The 16,109-nt window shown below is 33.9% G+C and overlaps 1 protein-coding gene across 1 annotated transcript in view; it reads right to left on the reverse strand.

Annotated features, from left to right (window-relative positions):
- Positions 1-11,963: 11,963 nt before the first annotated feature.
- Positions 11,964-16,109, reverse strand: part of LOC125650611 (U3 small nucleolar RNA-associated protein 15 homolog) — a 42,298-nt gene continuing 38,152 nt past the window's right edge. Inside the window, exons 10-13 of the mRNA XM_048879052.2 lie at positions 14,122-14,223; positions 13,629-13,762; positions 12,589-12,647; positions 11,964-12,208 (exon numbers count right to left, since the gene is read on the reverse strand). Of these exons, the coding sequence (XP_048735009.1) occupies positions 11,985-12,208; positions 12,589-12,647; positions 13,629-13,762; positions 14,122-14,223 (519 nt within the window). The 3' untranslated portion in view covers positions 11,964-11,984. The remainder of the gene's footprint in view (positions 12,209-12,588; positions 12,648-13,628; positions 13,763-14,121; positions 14,224-16,109) is intronic.

The following is a 16,109-nucleotide window of genomic DNA, read 5'->3' on the forward strand; positions in this document are numbered from 1 at the left end:
GATACAGAAACTTGTAAACAAAACAATACATAGTCGACCTCACAGGTGTACATAGAATATCTTAATGCACGGATTTATCGAGCTATTCACCTATTTAAATTTAGTGCAGCTGCACATTTTTAGAAAGTGCAAGATCCGTGTTTTATGGTGCATATCATGGACCAAGTTACGATTAATCTGGTAAATAACGTTTTTCTATACACTAAACCTTAACCTACAAATTAAGAACAAGTACATACATGTATTGCATAGAATGAGTTGGTTTTGATTCACTGCAAATATCACAGGCAATTGCATCGCTTGGGGTCGAATTTACTATTAAAGAGTTTATAGTTAAATCGACCCCAAGCGATGCAATAGCCTGTGCAAATATGTTTTTAAAAAAGTTCTTGCAGTATGTTCAAAAACACAATTTAACATATACATCGATCATTTTATTTTTGTCCCCACTCTCTCTCACTCAGTAAATGGTGCAGTGGGAGGAGGGGCTTGCGCTGTAAAGTGCTTTTCGTGTTCCCTATATAGAACGCCTATCAAAATCACAGATGGATCCACTCCCTTTGATGAAAAGGTGAAGGTGACAAACGGTGATCAATCTCATAACTCCTACAAGGAATGCAAAATAAAGAGTTGGGCAAACACGGACCCTTGGATATAACTGGTGCTGAGGAGAAAACATCCTCTGTCGACTGGTGACACACGCCGTGAGCCCTATATCACGATAAATCCCCATTTTAATGAACAAAACAAACAAGTTTTTTCCCCCTGAAAATTTATGTATCTTCTTCACCATGAGTTTATCAACTATCTTGTGTTTTATCCACTATCTTGGTTTTATCCACTATCTTCACCTTGCGTTTTATATACTATCTTGTGTTTTATCCACTATCTTCACCTTGTGTTTTATCCACTATCTTCACTTGTGTTTTATCCAATCTCTTGGGTCTATCCACTATTTTCACCTTGCGTTTTATATACTATCTTGTGTTTTATTCACTATCTTTACCATGTGTTTTATCTACTATCTTCACCTTGTGTTTTATCTACTATCTTCACCTTGTGTTTTATCCACCATCATCACCATGTGTTTTATCTACTATCTTCACCTTGTGTTGTATCTACTATCTTCACCTTGTGTTTTATCCACTATGCTCACCTTGTGTTTTATCTACTATCTTGTGTTTTATCTACTATATTCACCTTGTGTTTTATCTACTATCTTGTGTTTTATCCACTATCTCCACCTTGTGTTTTATCCACTATCTTCACCTTGTGTTTTATCCACTCTCTTGGCTTTATCCACTATTTTCGCCTTGCGTTTTATATACTATCTTGTGTTTTATCTACTATCTTCATTTTGTGTTTTATCTACTATCTTCACCTTGTGTTTTATCTACTATCTTGTGTTTTATCTACTATCTTGTGTTTTAGCTACTATCTTGTGTTTTATCCACTATCTTCACCTTGTGTTTTATCCACTATCTTCATTTTGTGTTTTATCTACTATCTTCATCATGTGTTTTATCTACTATCTTGTGTTTTATCTACTATCTTCATCTTGTGTTGTATCAACTATCTTCACCTTGTGTTTTATCTACTATCTTCATCATGTGTTTTATCTACTATCTTGTGTTTTATCTACTATCTTGTGTTTTATCCACTATCTTCACCTTGTGTTTTATCCACTATCTTCATTTTGTGTTTTATCTACTATCTTCATCATGTGTTTTATCTACTATCTTGTGTTTTATCTACTATCTTGTGTTTTATCCACTATCTTCACCTTGTGTTTTATCCACTATCTTCACCTTGTGTTTTATCTACTATCTTGTGTTTTATCTACTATCTTGTGTTTTATCCACTATCTTCACCTTGTGTTTTATCCACTATCTTCACCTTGTGTTTTATCTACTATCTTGTGTTTTATCTACTATATTCACCTTATGTTTTATCTACTATCTTTATCATGTGCTTTATTTACTATCTTCACATTGTGTTTTATCTACTATCTTCATTTTGTGTTTTATCCACTATCTTCATCTTTTGTTTTATCCACTATCTTGTGTTTTATCCACTATCTTGTGTTTTATCAACTATCTTCACCATGTTTTTTATCTACTATCTTAACCTGGTGTTTTATCTACTATCTTGTGTTGTATCTACTATCTTCATCATGTGTTTTATCTACTATCTTGTGTTTTATCTACTATCTTCACCTTGTGTTTTATCCACTATCTTCACCTTGTGTTTTATCCACCATCTTGTTTTATCTACTATCTTGCGTTTTATATACTATCTTGTGTTTTATCTACTATCTTGTGTTTTATCTACTATCTTTTGTTTTATCTACCATCTTCATCTTGTGTTTTATCTACTATCTTCACCTTGTGTTTTATCTCCTATCTTCATCATGTGTTTTATCCACCATCTTGTTTTATCTACTATCTTGCGTTTTATATACTAGCTTGTGTTTTATCCACTATCTTCATCATGTGTTTTATCTACTATCTTAACCTTGTGTTTTATCCACTATCTCCACCTTGTGTTGTATCTACTATCTTAACTTGTGTTTTATTTATTATTTTCACCTCGTGTTTTATCTACTATCTTCACCTTGTGTTTTATCCACTATCTTCACCTTGTGTTTAATCTACTATCTTAACCTTGTGTTTTATCCACTATCTTCACCGTGTGTTTAATCTACTATCTTCACCATGTGTTTTATCCACTATCTTCATCATGTGTTTTATCTACTATCTTCACCTTGTGTTTTATCCACTATCTTCATCATGTGTTTTATCCACTATCTTCATCATGTGTTTTATTTACTATCTTCACCTTGTGTTTTATCTACTATCTTCACCTTGTGTTTTATCCACTATCTTCATCATGTGTTTTATCCACTATCTTCATCATGTGTTTTATTTACTATCTTCACCTTGTGTTTTATCCACTATCTTCATCATGTGTTTTATCCACTATCTTCATCATGTGTTTTATCCACTATCTTCATCATGTGTTTTATTTACTATCTTCACCTTGTGTTTTATCTACTATCTTCACCTTGTGTTTTATCCACTATCTTCATCATGTGTTTTATCCAGTATCTTCATCATGTGTTTTATTTACTATCTTAACCTTGTGTTTTATCTACTATCTTCACCTTGTGTTTTATCCACAATCTTCATTTTGTGTTTATCTACTATCTTCACTTTGTGTTTTATCCACCATCTTGTTTTATATACTATCTTCATTTTCTGTTATATGTACTATCTTCACCTTGTGTTTTATCCACTATCTTCACCTTGTGTTTTATCCACTATCTTCATCTTGTGTTTTATCCACAATCTTCATTTTGTGTTTATCTACTATCTTCACTTTGTGTTTTATCCACCATCTTGTTTTATATACTATCTTCATTTTCTGTTATATGTACTATCTTCACCTTGTGTTTTATCCACTATCTTCATCTTGTGTGTTTTCTACTATCTTCACCTTGTTCTTTTTTAAATTTACTATCTTCACCTCTTCTTTTTCATTAGCCATTTTCACCTCTTGTTTTTCATTAGCTATTTTGACCTCTTGTTTTTTATTTACTATTTTGACCTCTTATTTTTCATTTACTATTTTGACCTCTTGTTTTTCATTTACTTTTTTCACCTCTTGTTTTTCCATTAACTATTTTGACCTCTTGTTTTTCCATTTACTATTTTGACCTCTTGTTTTTCATTAGCTATTTTCACCTCTTGTTTTTCATTTACTATTTTCACCTCTTGTTTTTCATTCACTATCTTCACCTCTTGTTTTTCATTAACTATTTTCACCTCTTGTTTTTCATTTACTATTTTGACCTCTTGTTTTTCATTTATTTTGACCTCTTGTTTTTTATTTACTATTTTGACCTCTTGTTTTTCATTAGCTATTTTGACCTCTTGTTTTTCATTTACTATTTTGACCTCTTGTTTTTCATTTACTATTTTGACCTCTTGTTTTTCATTTACTATCTTCACCTCTTGTTTTTCATTTACTATTTTGACCTCTTGTTTTTCATTTACTATTTTGACCTCTTGTTTTTCATTTACTATCTTCACCTCTTGTTTTTCATTTACTATTTTGACCTCTTGTTTTCCATTTACTATCTTCACCTCTTGTTTTTCATTTACTATTTTGACCTCTTGTTTTTCATTTACTATTTTGACCTCTTGTTTTTCATTAACTATCTTCACCTCTTGTTTTTCATTAGCTATTTTCACCTCTTGTTTTTAATTTACTATATTCACTTTTGTTTTGTTTTTATTATCGTCACATCATGTTTTTTAATTAACAAAATAAACACAACACCCCTCCAATATATATATATATTAGATGCGTCAATTCTTCGGGTTTGAATGATCGATGTTTTATACTAATCTACCTCGCATTTCAATGATTATCAGTTTTTTTTAACCATGTACACCTTATTTACATTCATCGTTTTGACGATCATCCCCTTCCATCTATTAATTTGATTCTCCCAAGAAACGTAGAATCTTTACTAAAGTTTACACAAATCGTTGTTTTTGAGTATTTTTACGTTAACACAAGTGGATGTCATTTTTACTATTCTTTATTTAATTTATTTTAACTATTTTTACGTTAACACAAGTCGTTGTCATTTTTACTATTTTTTAATTACTATTTTTACGTTAACACAAGTCGTTGTCATTTTTACTATTTTTTAATTACTATTTTTACGTTAACACAAGTCGTTGTTTTTTACTATTTTTACGTTAACACAAGTCGTTGATTTTTTTTTTTTTTTTACTATTTTTACGTTACCACAAGTCGTTGTCATTTTTACTATTTTTTAATTACTATTTTTACGTTAACACAAGTTGATTTCTTTTACTATTTTTACGTTTACACAAGTCGTTGTTTCTTACTATTTTTACGTTAACACAAGTTGTTTTTTTTTGTTTGTTTTTTTTACTATTTTTACGTTAACACAAGTCGTTGTTTTTTTGTTTTTTTAAACTATTTTTACGTTAACACAAGTCGTTGGTTTTTTTTACTATTTTTACGTTAACACAAGTCGTGTTTTACTATTTTTACGTTAACACAAGTCTTTGTTTTCACTATCTTTACTCACATTTATACAAAAATCGCTGTTCACGATGACCGTTACGTACATTTACACGAAAGGTGACGATAATGAACATTGATTAATCTCATAACTCCTACAAGGAATGCAAAGTAAAGAGTTGGGTAAACACGGACCCCTGAGGATACCAGAGGTAGGATCAGGTGTCTAGGACACCCACTGTGAGCCCTATGTCTTGATCAGGTAAACGGAATAATCCGTAGTCAAATTCAGTGTGCCAATAACGGCAAAAGAATCGGTATGAAACACATCAGACAGCATTTGACCCAATGATAGGTTGTATTGGCAAACTAGATCATTATAACATCCATAGAATTTGCGAAATGCTGACTTTAAACGAGACTGTTGATACCCCTGTAACATCAACTTGTCAGTAGCCTGTCCAGATCTGAAAACCGATCATACGCAGAACAAGCTCTTATGTATCGAATCAGTTGAGAGATATAAACACGATATACAGGTGATAACAGAATATTGCTACATAAATATGGGAAGTTGGCGACGGAGAAGCCGAAATCTTCCTGTTTGTTATGAAGTTGAGTTGTTAATTTGCCGCTGATATTGATTTTCAATAAAATATTTAAGGCTACAGCAAGAGATTTTTTCTTCTCATGTAGAAGATTTGAGTAAACTCTGCTTCATAAGAATATAAAAACACTTCAGCTAACACAAGAGCACAATTCATATACATCGTTGTCTTGTTAACGTTTTTCTTAATGCTTACAACAACATAGAATTTAAATTCCAAGATCTGCTAAACTTCTACTTTTGAAACCTAAATACAAACCCGAATGGAATAACACCATACACCGATAAATTTTCAATCAAATAGTAATATAAGAAAGAATAATACAATAATTACAACATGTGATTTTATTTACCTTAAACTTAGTAACCTGGTTTTTACACCCGCATTTTCTAAAGAAAGTTCGGGTGTACTGTTGATTCTCTGGTCCGTCCGTCCGTCTGTCACACTGTCTTCTTCCCCAAACTTCTCTTTTATATTAATCAGCTGTAACCAATTGACATTTTGGAATATGACAGGAGGTGTCCTGTAGATGTGCAATAAGGTATTTAAATTTTCATTTGTACCCTGGGAGCAAAATGGGGATTAAATAACGAGGTTATTTTCTTTAAAAAAACAAAAAACAAAACACCATGATTCCCAGAACTCCTCATACATTTTACGCAGTAAAATATCAGTCTTTTGGAAGATGGTGTCTTGTAAGTGTGCAATAAGATTTCGGAATTTTCATTTTCACACTGAGGCCCAAATGGGGGTCGAGAAACAACGTGGTTGTTTTTTTGACAACCCCCTCCCCCCGGTTCCCAGAATTTCTCTTACATTTTACGCTGTAGCTAAATCATCTCTTGGAAAGTAATTGATGGTGTCCTATCGATGTGCAATAAGGTTTCAGAATTTTCACCCTGGGGGCCGATTGGGGATTGAAAATTGAAATACATTTTCTACAGAAAAACCCGCTTTCCAGTACTCCTCTTACATTTCATGCATATTGATAAAAATAATTTTAAAAATTAAAGTTTAACAAATAAAGAAAACATTCTTTAGACTATTTTTAATGAGAATATATTGCTTATCATGCTACGCACTTTTTAAATCAATATTTCTAAAATAAGAAATAGTGCATTATATAACCTTAAAAAGAACAAAAGAAATGTTAAAGAGTAATAATGTTACTACCCTAGTACAAGTGTGCATGCGTGTTACAGGTTCTTTTTTGTACGTATATTAATTTCATATGTCTTATAAACATTTATTACAGATAATCGCCATCTGCTATAATCGTATGTAGTCAGTTTCTTTTTTATGTCGACATGACTTTGCTTATATATGTTGCTCTTTCCTTGTATTCCCTCAAGGGCCCCAAATTATTCTATTCTAAAAGGATGTCAGCCATTATGACGATGTGGTATACATCCTTAAGTCTGTTATCAGTTTATGGTCTTGAGGCTAGCTGTATCAAATTTACCACTCTATTTTCAAAATTACCGCCAAATTCTCACCACCACGTCTAAATAGTGATACGTCATCGCTACCGTAGGCCATAGTTAGCCAGCGCCTTATACATGTACATTTATGAACTACAACACCTAAATTCGAGATTTTAAAAAAACACAACGTAATTTTTGGAAATGTAGCGGTAATGTATTCCTCCCAGAGGTCATATTCTCGCCTGTGCATTTTATGCTAAATTTCATATGTGACCTATATTCACTTAAATTTGAAAATATTTACTAGTTTGGTATTTAAAGGCAAACATTTGCGAGCAGGTATTCCTGTCTTATGACAGTGTCTAGTTACATCTGATATTGAATTGACAGAAAATTTCTATACCTTTGTATTTTTACAGGGCAATACAGAGGAATCTGTCTTTTGAGTAATGGACATTGTGTAGTTTGGCTTTTCTTGTATATTTTGGAAAAAAAATATTTCTTAGTAATTCTGAAAATCAACATATGACAATTAGATAATTCCTCAATGATGATAAAGAATTTGTAAAAATCCTATTCTACAACTATTTTCTTGCGCTTTCTGAAAAAGAAATTCACTTTTTCATATCAAATGCATGTAATTTTCCCCTTAATCATATTTTAAATATCAAATTACAATCAATTATATTTTTTATTAAATCTAATATTTTATAACAAATGATTCTCCACAATAACAGGCCAAATATAAATAAATAAACATAGCCACTTTTACGATGGCTCAATTCCGTAAAAGTAATGACTTCAATATTTTTTAATCAGCTTGACATCACGGACAAGCTCCGGTCCAATAGCATATTTATTCGCCATTATCCGCGGTATTGTCTCGAGACTTCCGAATCATTGACACCGACATCTCTCAATATCAACAGACGTGACAAAATTTTGCAGTAATTGATTTGTTGCACTACGGACATAAGTGGTGAATTATGTAAATCATCCAGTCAAATGAGCAGTGACGGCAAGCCATTCCCTCGCTCTCTCCGCAGAGCATTCAAATTATTGTTTCATGCAATTTGTGTATTATGTCGGAATTACAAGCGTTCACAGATTCTAAATCAAAATTCCGGGCCCTGATTGCAGTGATATCCCCCATGTATTGATCTTTCGCGTGTCATGTACCAAAAAAGACAATTCTTGATTTCTGAAGCTAGTAGTATTTTATATCAGGAGTCCTCCGTTCCGTTTTATTTCAGTTGGGAATTGACTATGAGAGTCATTTGTCGATAAACGCGGTTTCATTAAGTGATTTACAAGGATGTAAACAATACCGTTACATTTTGATCTGAAGTGTAGCTGATATGATGAAAATAACAGTGTCATATAGATCAATTTTTATATGAATTTCCTATACGACGTTAACGACCAAATTATTACTGCCAATAAAAAGATTTTTACAAAAAAGATATTATCAGTTTTAAGTTCGGAAACGACCAGAAAAACTGATTTTGATACGCGATACAATACTGCCGAGTTGTATTATTTTTGTACATTTACAGATATAATAAAATGGGAGACGTTATCGAGTACTCACGTCTGGAGATCTACGTGACTTGGTGAAGCTCACGTCAAAACAAATACAGAGTCCGAAGAAACAGGTACGACCAATAATCAAAAACAATCACAGATCAAGACCAAGTACATAAAGCAACACAACTATAGTATTTGTACAACTTTGTAGTAACTATATACCTTTAATGCTCTATTTCTTACGTAAATTAAAAGTGAAGAAAACGACCAATGATCAAACTCATAAATCCATAAATACAAAATAACAGCAGGGCAAACATGGACATACCAGAGGTGGGATCGGGTGACTAGGAGGAGTAAGCATCCCCTGTCGACCGGTCACACCCGCCGTGAGCCCTGTGTCTCGATCAGGTCAACGGAGTATTCCGTAGTCAAGAGCGATCTAACAATTTGTATAAAACACGTCAAATAGCATTCGACCTAATGACGGTTTGAATTATCAAATAAGATCATTATAACCACAAACTTTGTGAATTGCTGCCTTTAAACGAGGCTGTTAAAACCCCTGTAACGTCAGTAATCTGTCAGTAGCCTACCTCAAATTAAAACCTAATCATAGGCAGAACATACTCTCGCGTCTCAATTTAGTTAAGAGACATAGACACCATAACTATACAAGTAACCAAGGAATTATGGGAAGCTGACGATGGAGAAACTAAAGTCATTCCGTTTAACACAGAGTTAAATCGTTAGTTTGCCATGCATTAACATCTATGTTAATATGAAGCAGATATGGAAGATTCTGTAGTGTCTTTCATTTCAAGTTCACTGTTATATATATCGAATCGACAGGTGCATGAAAACGAGTATTGTTAATTGATAAAACTCGTCGCTATATATCTAAACGTCGAGTTGAAGGCCACAGAAAGTGAATTTTCTTTTCTTGTATATATGCTTTTTAGATAAATTCTGCCTCATAAAAATACAAAAACAAGATTGCTACACGTAGCCATGTCCCCCACCGCCGCAAAAAAAGTTGAAACACAAAAGTCTCGTAACTCCTCTAAAATTTGTTGAATCAAAATGACGGCGCAATATGATCAACTACATACGGTGACTAACAATCCTACAAAATTTGAACAAAATCCGTTGAGCGGTTTCGGAGGAGTTGCGTCCACAAAGTGTTTCTATAGTGTAGCATGTACAAATTCAACAAAGTTCCATTACTCCTGTAAAATTTGTTGAATCAAAATGACGGCGCAATATGATCAACTACATATGGTGATTAACAATCCTACAAAATTTTAACAAAATCCGTTGAGCAGTTTCGGAGGAGTTGCGTCCACAAAGTGTTAAATTTCTATAGTGTAGCATGTACAAATTCAACAAAGTTCCATAACTCCTGTAAAATTTGTCGAATCAAAATAAAATTTGAATGAAATCCGGTGAGCGGTTTCGGAGGAGTTGCATCCACAAAGTGTTCCTATATTGTATTATATACAAATTCAACAAAGTCCCATAACTCCTGTAAAATTTGTCGAATCAATATGGTGGCACAATATGATCAACTACACACGGTGTCTAAACAATCCCACAAAATATGAACAAAATTCATCTTGCAGTTTCTGAGGAGTTGCGTCCACAAAGTGATCCTATAGTGTAGCATGTACAAATTCAACAAAGTCCCATAACTCCTGTAAAAATTGTCGAATCAAAATGGCGGCATAATATGATCAACTACACATGGTGACTAACTATCCGACAAATCATGAACAAAATCCGTTCTGCGGTTTCTGAGGAGTTGCGTCCACAAAGTGTTCCTATAGTGTAGCACGTTCAAATTCAACAAAGTCCCATAACTCCTGTAAAAATTGTCGAATCAAAATGGCAGCGAAATATGATCATGGTGACTAACAATCCTACAAAATATGAACAAAATCCGTTGAGCGGTTTCTGAGGAGTTGCGTCTACAAAGTGAAGTGGGACGGACGGCTGGACAGTGAAGTGGGACGGACGGCTGGACACCGGTATTACAATGTCCCCTTCCGCGTTGCGGTGGGGGACAACAGGCCGAGTTAATAAAGGTGCACAATTAGTACCCATAGGAATTCCAACAGACTGTTGGAAGACTTGATCACGATAGACTACGTAGATTATTGTCAGTGAGGAACTCCAGCATCGTTTTAATATAAAAATCAGACCACTTGTGTGAAGAATCAAACTGGCGTTTAACAAAGTAATTTTCTGGATGTCTGATCACACGATATGAATATTTCCGTAAAAGCCAAGTCTTTAATTCATCGTGAGGGATGGTCGTGAATAATGTTGAAAAGTCATACGTTTTGATGCTGTTGAGTTGAAAAAAAAGAAGTTAAATTGCGATTTCAAATTTACGAAACGTTTTGTCATCCATTACACCATTGCAACAGGGAGGGTCCGAAATAAAATGTTAAAAAAACACCATGAAATACGTTTTTTAAAATTACTCGTAAAGAAACAATGCTCGATATTCATGTTGATGTATTTTCATTTCTAATGGTTTTACCTTTGATATTTCTACAAATTGAAATCACAGCCACTTCCTCATGAATGTGTTGCCGTTGTAATAATTTGTGTATGAATACAGAAAAAAATATCATCCGTCTATTTCAACAGCTGGAAATTTCGACAGAAATAAAAATATAAAAAATATAATTCCTTGCTGAAAATTCTGCAACGCTTTACTTTTTACCGGCATACTTTTCATGAGGCGCGTTCACTGTATTTTAGCCTTTGATACATGCATGTCTACAACTTGTTATAATTGTCATTTCCTCATGAACCGAGTTGCAGTTGTGAATAATGCGCGTATGAATTTTGATAAATATAGTACGTCTACTCTAACGGCAGGTAATTCCGACAGAAATGAAAGTAGAATGTAAATATAATAATGCGCTTCATGAAAAGTATGCCGGTGTAAAGCGTCGCTGCTCATACCCTCTGCCCTTTATTTCTGAATTCAATGTCGAATTCTGAAACTTAATTATGCGCACCCTGTGGTATTCATATCACACATATTTCGAACACCAATGATTCAGCGCTCATACTTTATTTTAGTTCACGCGAGTTGAAAGCATTTCTGATCAATGATGATGTAAATATATACGATGAAGTGTAGTTTCGTTGTTACGAAGAAAAGCTGCATGACGCGCTTACGGTCATTTCATTTCCCCCACTTAAAATAATGACCGAGAGAAATTTTTTTTCTGTAGAAATGTAAAAAGAAAGATCGTAGATCTTACTTTTTGATATTTTTCATTCCAAATATCCATCATATGTATGTCATTAATGTAATTAAATAAAATAATTTCAAATTTGTTTATTGCTAAATATCAGTCGCTTGTGCCACAGCAGAGGGTGTCATTGAATACGCAGACTCTGGTGACGTAGTGTTCGTTTTCATGGCAGCCGCGGCAAACACCGTATCAAGCATTCCCATAACTTCACTGAGTTCTGTCATATAATTCACTTCCTGTTCTACAGTCTCTCTGAGTTCCGTCAGCTGGCAGTCCATTACCGGACTCTGTCCGACCTGGTCAGCATATAAATCTAAAAAAAAAAAATAAAAAATAAAAAAAAAAACAAAAAAAAAACTGAAGTAAATAAAATACGTATCACGTCTTCCTTCACGGTTTACACGTACCACGGTCGTGTGAGGACTGTGGTTTGTAACGATGTCATAAAAATGTACAAACGAAATCTGATATATCCAGTGATAAACTTTTGCTTTGAATTTGAGGAGTTAAGTGGCAACTTCCTATCATTGTGAATTGTCATTTACTGTGTATAATTCATATCTGCAACTACTGTATGTTGACTACACAACATTGAAGACTAACACCACGAGAAATAATCATTACAATTTTCAACATATCCACAAATCGAATAGACAATAAAAATCGATATGCAATTGAAACCATCTTGCTTACCTAGTACTAAATTGGCGACATCTAATAGAACTCGTTGAAAAGATGGTTTACTGATATTTCTGAAAAATATGTATAGGAAATGAATAATTAAACATGAAAAGAAAGACATTTTTGTTTAAAACTTTCCAATATACATAATAAGAAAATCAAAATATTTACAATCAGCCAGATCAATTTTAAAGATGTGACGAAAAAGTTAAGATAACGAACAGTGATTAATCTCATAAATCAAGTAAAAAGAGTGAAAATTGAGAATAGGGCAAACATGGACTCCTGGACACGTCAGAGGTGGGATCAGGTGCCTAAAAGAAGTAAGCATCCTCTGTTGACCGATCACACTTGCCGTGAGCCCTATATATTGATCAAGTAAACGGAGTATTCCATATAGCCAAAATCAGCATTTATGTTGCGAAATGCTGTCTTTAAACACTACTGTTGATACCACTGTAATATCAATATTTGTCAGTAGCCTGCCTCGATTCAAAACTTGATCATAGGCAGAACATACTCTCGTGTATCGAATCAGTTAAGAGATATAAACACCATATGCAGGTGAATGGAATATTGTTACATAAATATGGGAAGTTGACGATGGAGAAGCTGAAATCATTCCTTTCGTAATAAAGTTGAGTTGTTGGTTTTCTGTTTTGTTTTTGCTGAAGTTTAAATATAACAAAAGTTGTCGTAAATCATTGGAAGTTGGATTGAAAATATTTGCTTTTAACTGATGAAGAAACTGAAAGTCTTTACTCTAGTCTTTTGATCAAAAGTAGGAAAGATAAGAGCTGGGCATTTCGTTCAACTCAAAATATACAAACCTGACAGAAAAATCTACCCGATTAGTCTGACGTTTGTCCGTTTGATTTCCCTCTTTATAACTTGATTGGCTTAACATTTGCCGGTGTGAATGACCCCTTTGTGACTTGATTGGCCCAACCTTTGCCTGTGTGAACGACCTCTGGCCTGATTAGCCTAACCTTTGTCTGTGTGAATGACCTCTTTGTGACCTGATTGGCCCAACCTTTGCCTTTTTGATTTACCTCTTTATGAATTGAATGATGTACCCTACAGACAAATCACTACGACATGCTAATGCTGCTTTGATAGCCCCTTTCTTCATCAGTTCCTGTAGGACTCGGACTGTGACCTCGGGTGATCGCAAACAAACACCATTCTAAAACAAACGATACAAATATCAATTAAAACTGAAAGTATTCATGTTTTAAATATGCACTGAGGAACATTGTCACCAAACTGTTTCTATATGAGGGTGTTTTAGCTACACCTGCAGTCAAATGAAATCCGATCGATGTTTGGTTGTCTCCCTTGTGGTTACAATGGACTAACTCTTTGATAAAGTTCAGATAGACACAAGTCGCGTTTAGTTAATTACGTGTGTCCGGCTCCACTAATTAGTGTTGTCCAAATGTTGAAGTGCTAATCAAACTTTCAGTTTATCTGAATACGTATGGTGGAAATTATAAACACATATGTTCATAAAAGGAAAGTTTCCGTCAAGCTAAGTAAACTTACCTTCATGGCGGAATCCAAAGCTTTTGTGAATTCAAATTTCTTAAAGTACTTGTCATATCTTGCAAGTTGTTCTTTTCGCTTGTGAAGTACAACAAAGTCGCCCTAAAAATAAATCCTCAGATTAATTCTATTGTTCACCTAAAAATAACCAAAATGCTAGATTTTTATAAAGGTTTTATTAAGTTTTCGAAGTATCAAAATTCAAAATCGAAACCTCTAATTTGAAAAGGCAAATACCGATTTTATCCTATGTACGGTAAATACCGGTATTATCCTATATACGGCAAATACCGGTATTATCGTATGTGCGGCAAATACCGGTATTATCCTATGTACGGCATATACCGATATTATCCTATGTACGGCAAATACAGGTATTGTCCTATGTACGGCAAATACCGGTAGACACTATCCCCCCCCCCCCCCCCCATTATCGCGCTAATATTTTTCACTGCGAATAAAGGAAGCACAAGAAAGCATTATTTATTATCCTATTGTAATGGAAGGTCAATGGAGGGTCAATATTATATTATTGCAATGAACGGTCACTATTATTCTACTGTAATGGACGGTCAATATTATCTTATTGTAATGGACGGTCAATATTATCTTATTGTAATGGACGGTCAATATCATCTTATTGTAAACGACGGTCAATATTATCTTATTGTAATGGACGGTCAATATCATCTTATTGTAAACGACGGTCAATATTATCTTATTGTAATGGACGGTCAATTTTCGAGGTCAACAGTTATCTGGAAAAGAACCAGAGAATTGGATAAGAATATTCACCTATTCTAATTGACATGTACTGGGAACGCGTATCCTAATACGGCGTACACAACAGAACCATGCACTACATAAAAACACAAACATTCTTCTACAACCCCTCTGTATTGTTTGAATGTTAATGTAAGCGGACAATTAAGCACAAGTATAATTATTTTTAATGGTCGATCACAGAAAATATTCATACTTTCCGAATTATATTCTTATGATAAATGTTCGGGAATTAAAAGAAGGAAAAACGTCTCCCCCAGATTTGTCTTGGATCACAGGAATAAATCGCAAGAACTCGTAATGTAGTGACATCATAAAAAGCGGAGGGAAAAAAGAGTGACGGTTATTCAGTATGTCAGAAAACCTGCTTGAATCTATGCTGAACAAGATAAAGATAAACACTGATAGATCGGCGACAGATGAGGGTGCTACTTCCACATTCCTTTATCCTCAATAGCGTTACCCCATGATCTACACACAAAAAAACCCGCTTTGAAGATGAAAATGAAATTTTTATGACAGACACGATTGAATAAAAACACGAAAATGTTCGTAAAACTATTCAATGAGGTACTTAAGACAGAAATAAAGAGTCTTCCACTCTTAATTGACTTTAATTGAAACTGAAATGTAAACAGCCATGCAATACACATACATGTAATTAAATTCTTATCTAATTCCTGTGATTTCAACATATGGTACGGATGGGAATGGTTGGAAAGACGATAAAACATTGTTTTAATAGATCCATAACTATAAGTTTTAATAGACTTCTCCGTGAGGAGGTTTTCATTTTGTTTTATAATTCCGTGTGAACATCTATCACGGTCTCCTGTAATCATGGACTCTTTCAGAAAGGATGCGAATAACACTTTTGTCTTCTTGCCTCTCTACAGACATCAGAACACAGAATTTAAAGAGCGGCCTGTCACGATAATGAAACCATACAATCAATTCTTTGAAAATATATATTCGTACATTACGCTCTTGTCACAAACTTCTTTGATTTTATTAAGAGCTTGTCCGTCTTAATGTGACCAAATATCGAGTCGTCGTGGCTATCTCAATTCATTCTAATTTGTTAAAAACTTTGATTTCCCTATAGTCCAACGTTACCTTTTGAAGACGGAAAACATTTTGATCCAACTTACCTTTTCAGGGCGATACATCTATCGGTTTTATCTTCGCTCTAGTTTTCCTCACCT

Source organism: Ostrea edulis, chromosome 5 (assembly GCF_947568905.1).
Source record: "Ostrea edulis chromosome 5, xbOstEdul1.1, whole genome shotgun sequence".
Taxonomy (NCBI): domain Eukaryota; kingdom Metazoa; phylum Mollusca; class Bivalvia; order Ostreida; family Ostreidae; genus Ostrea; species Ostrea edulis.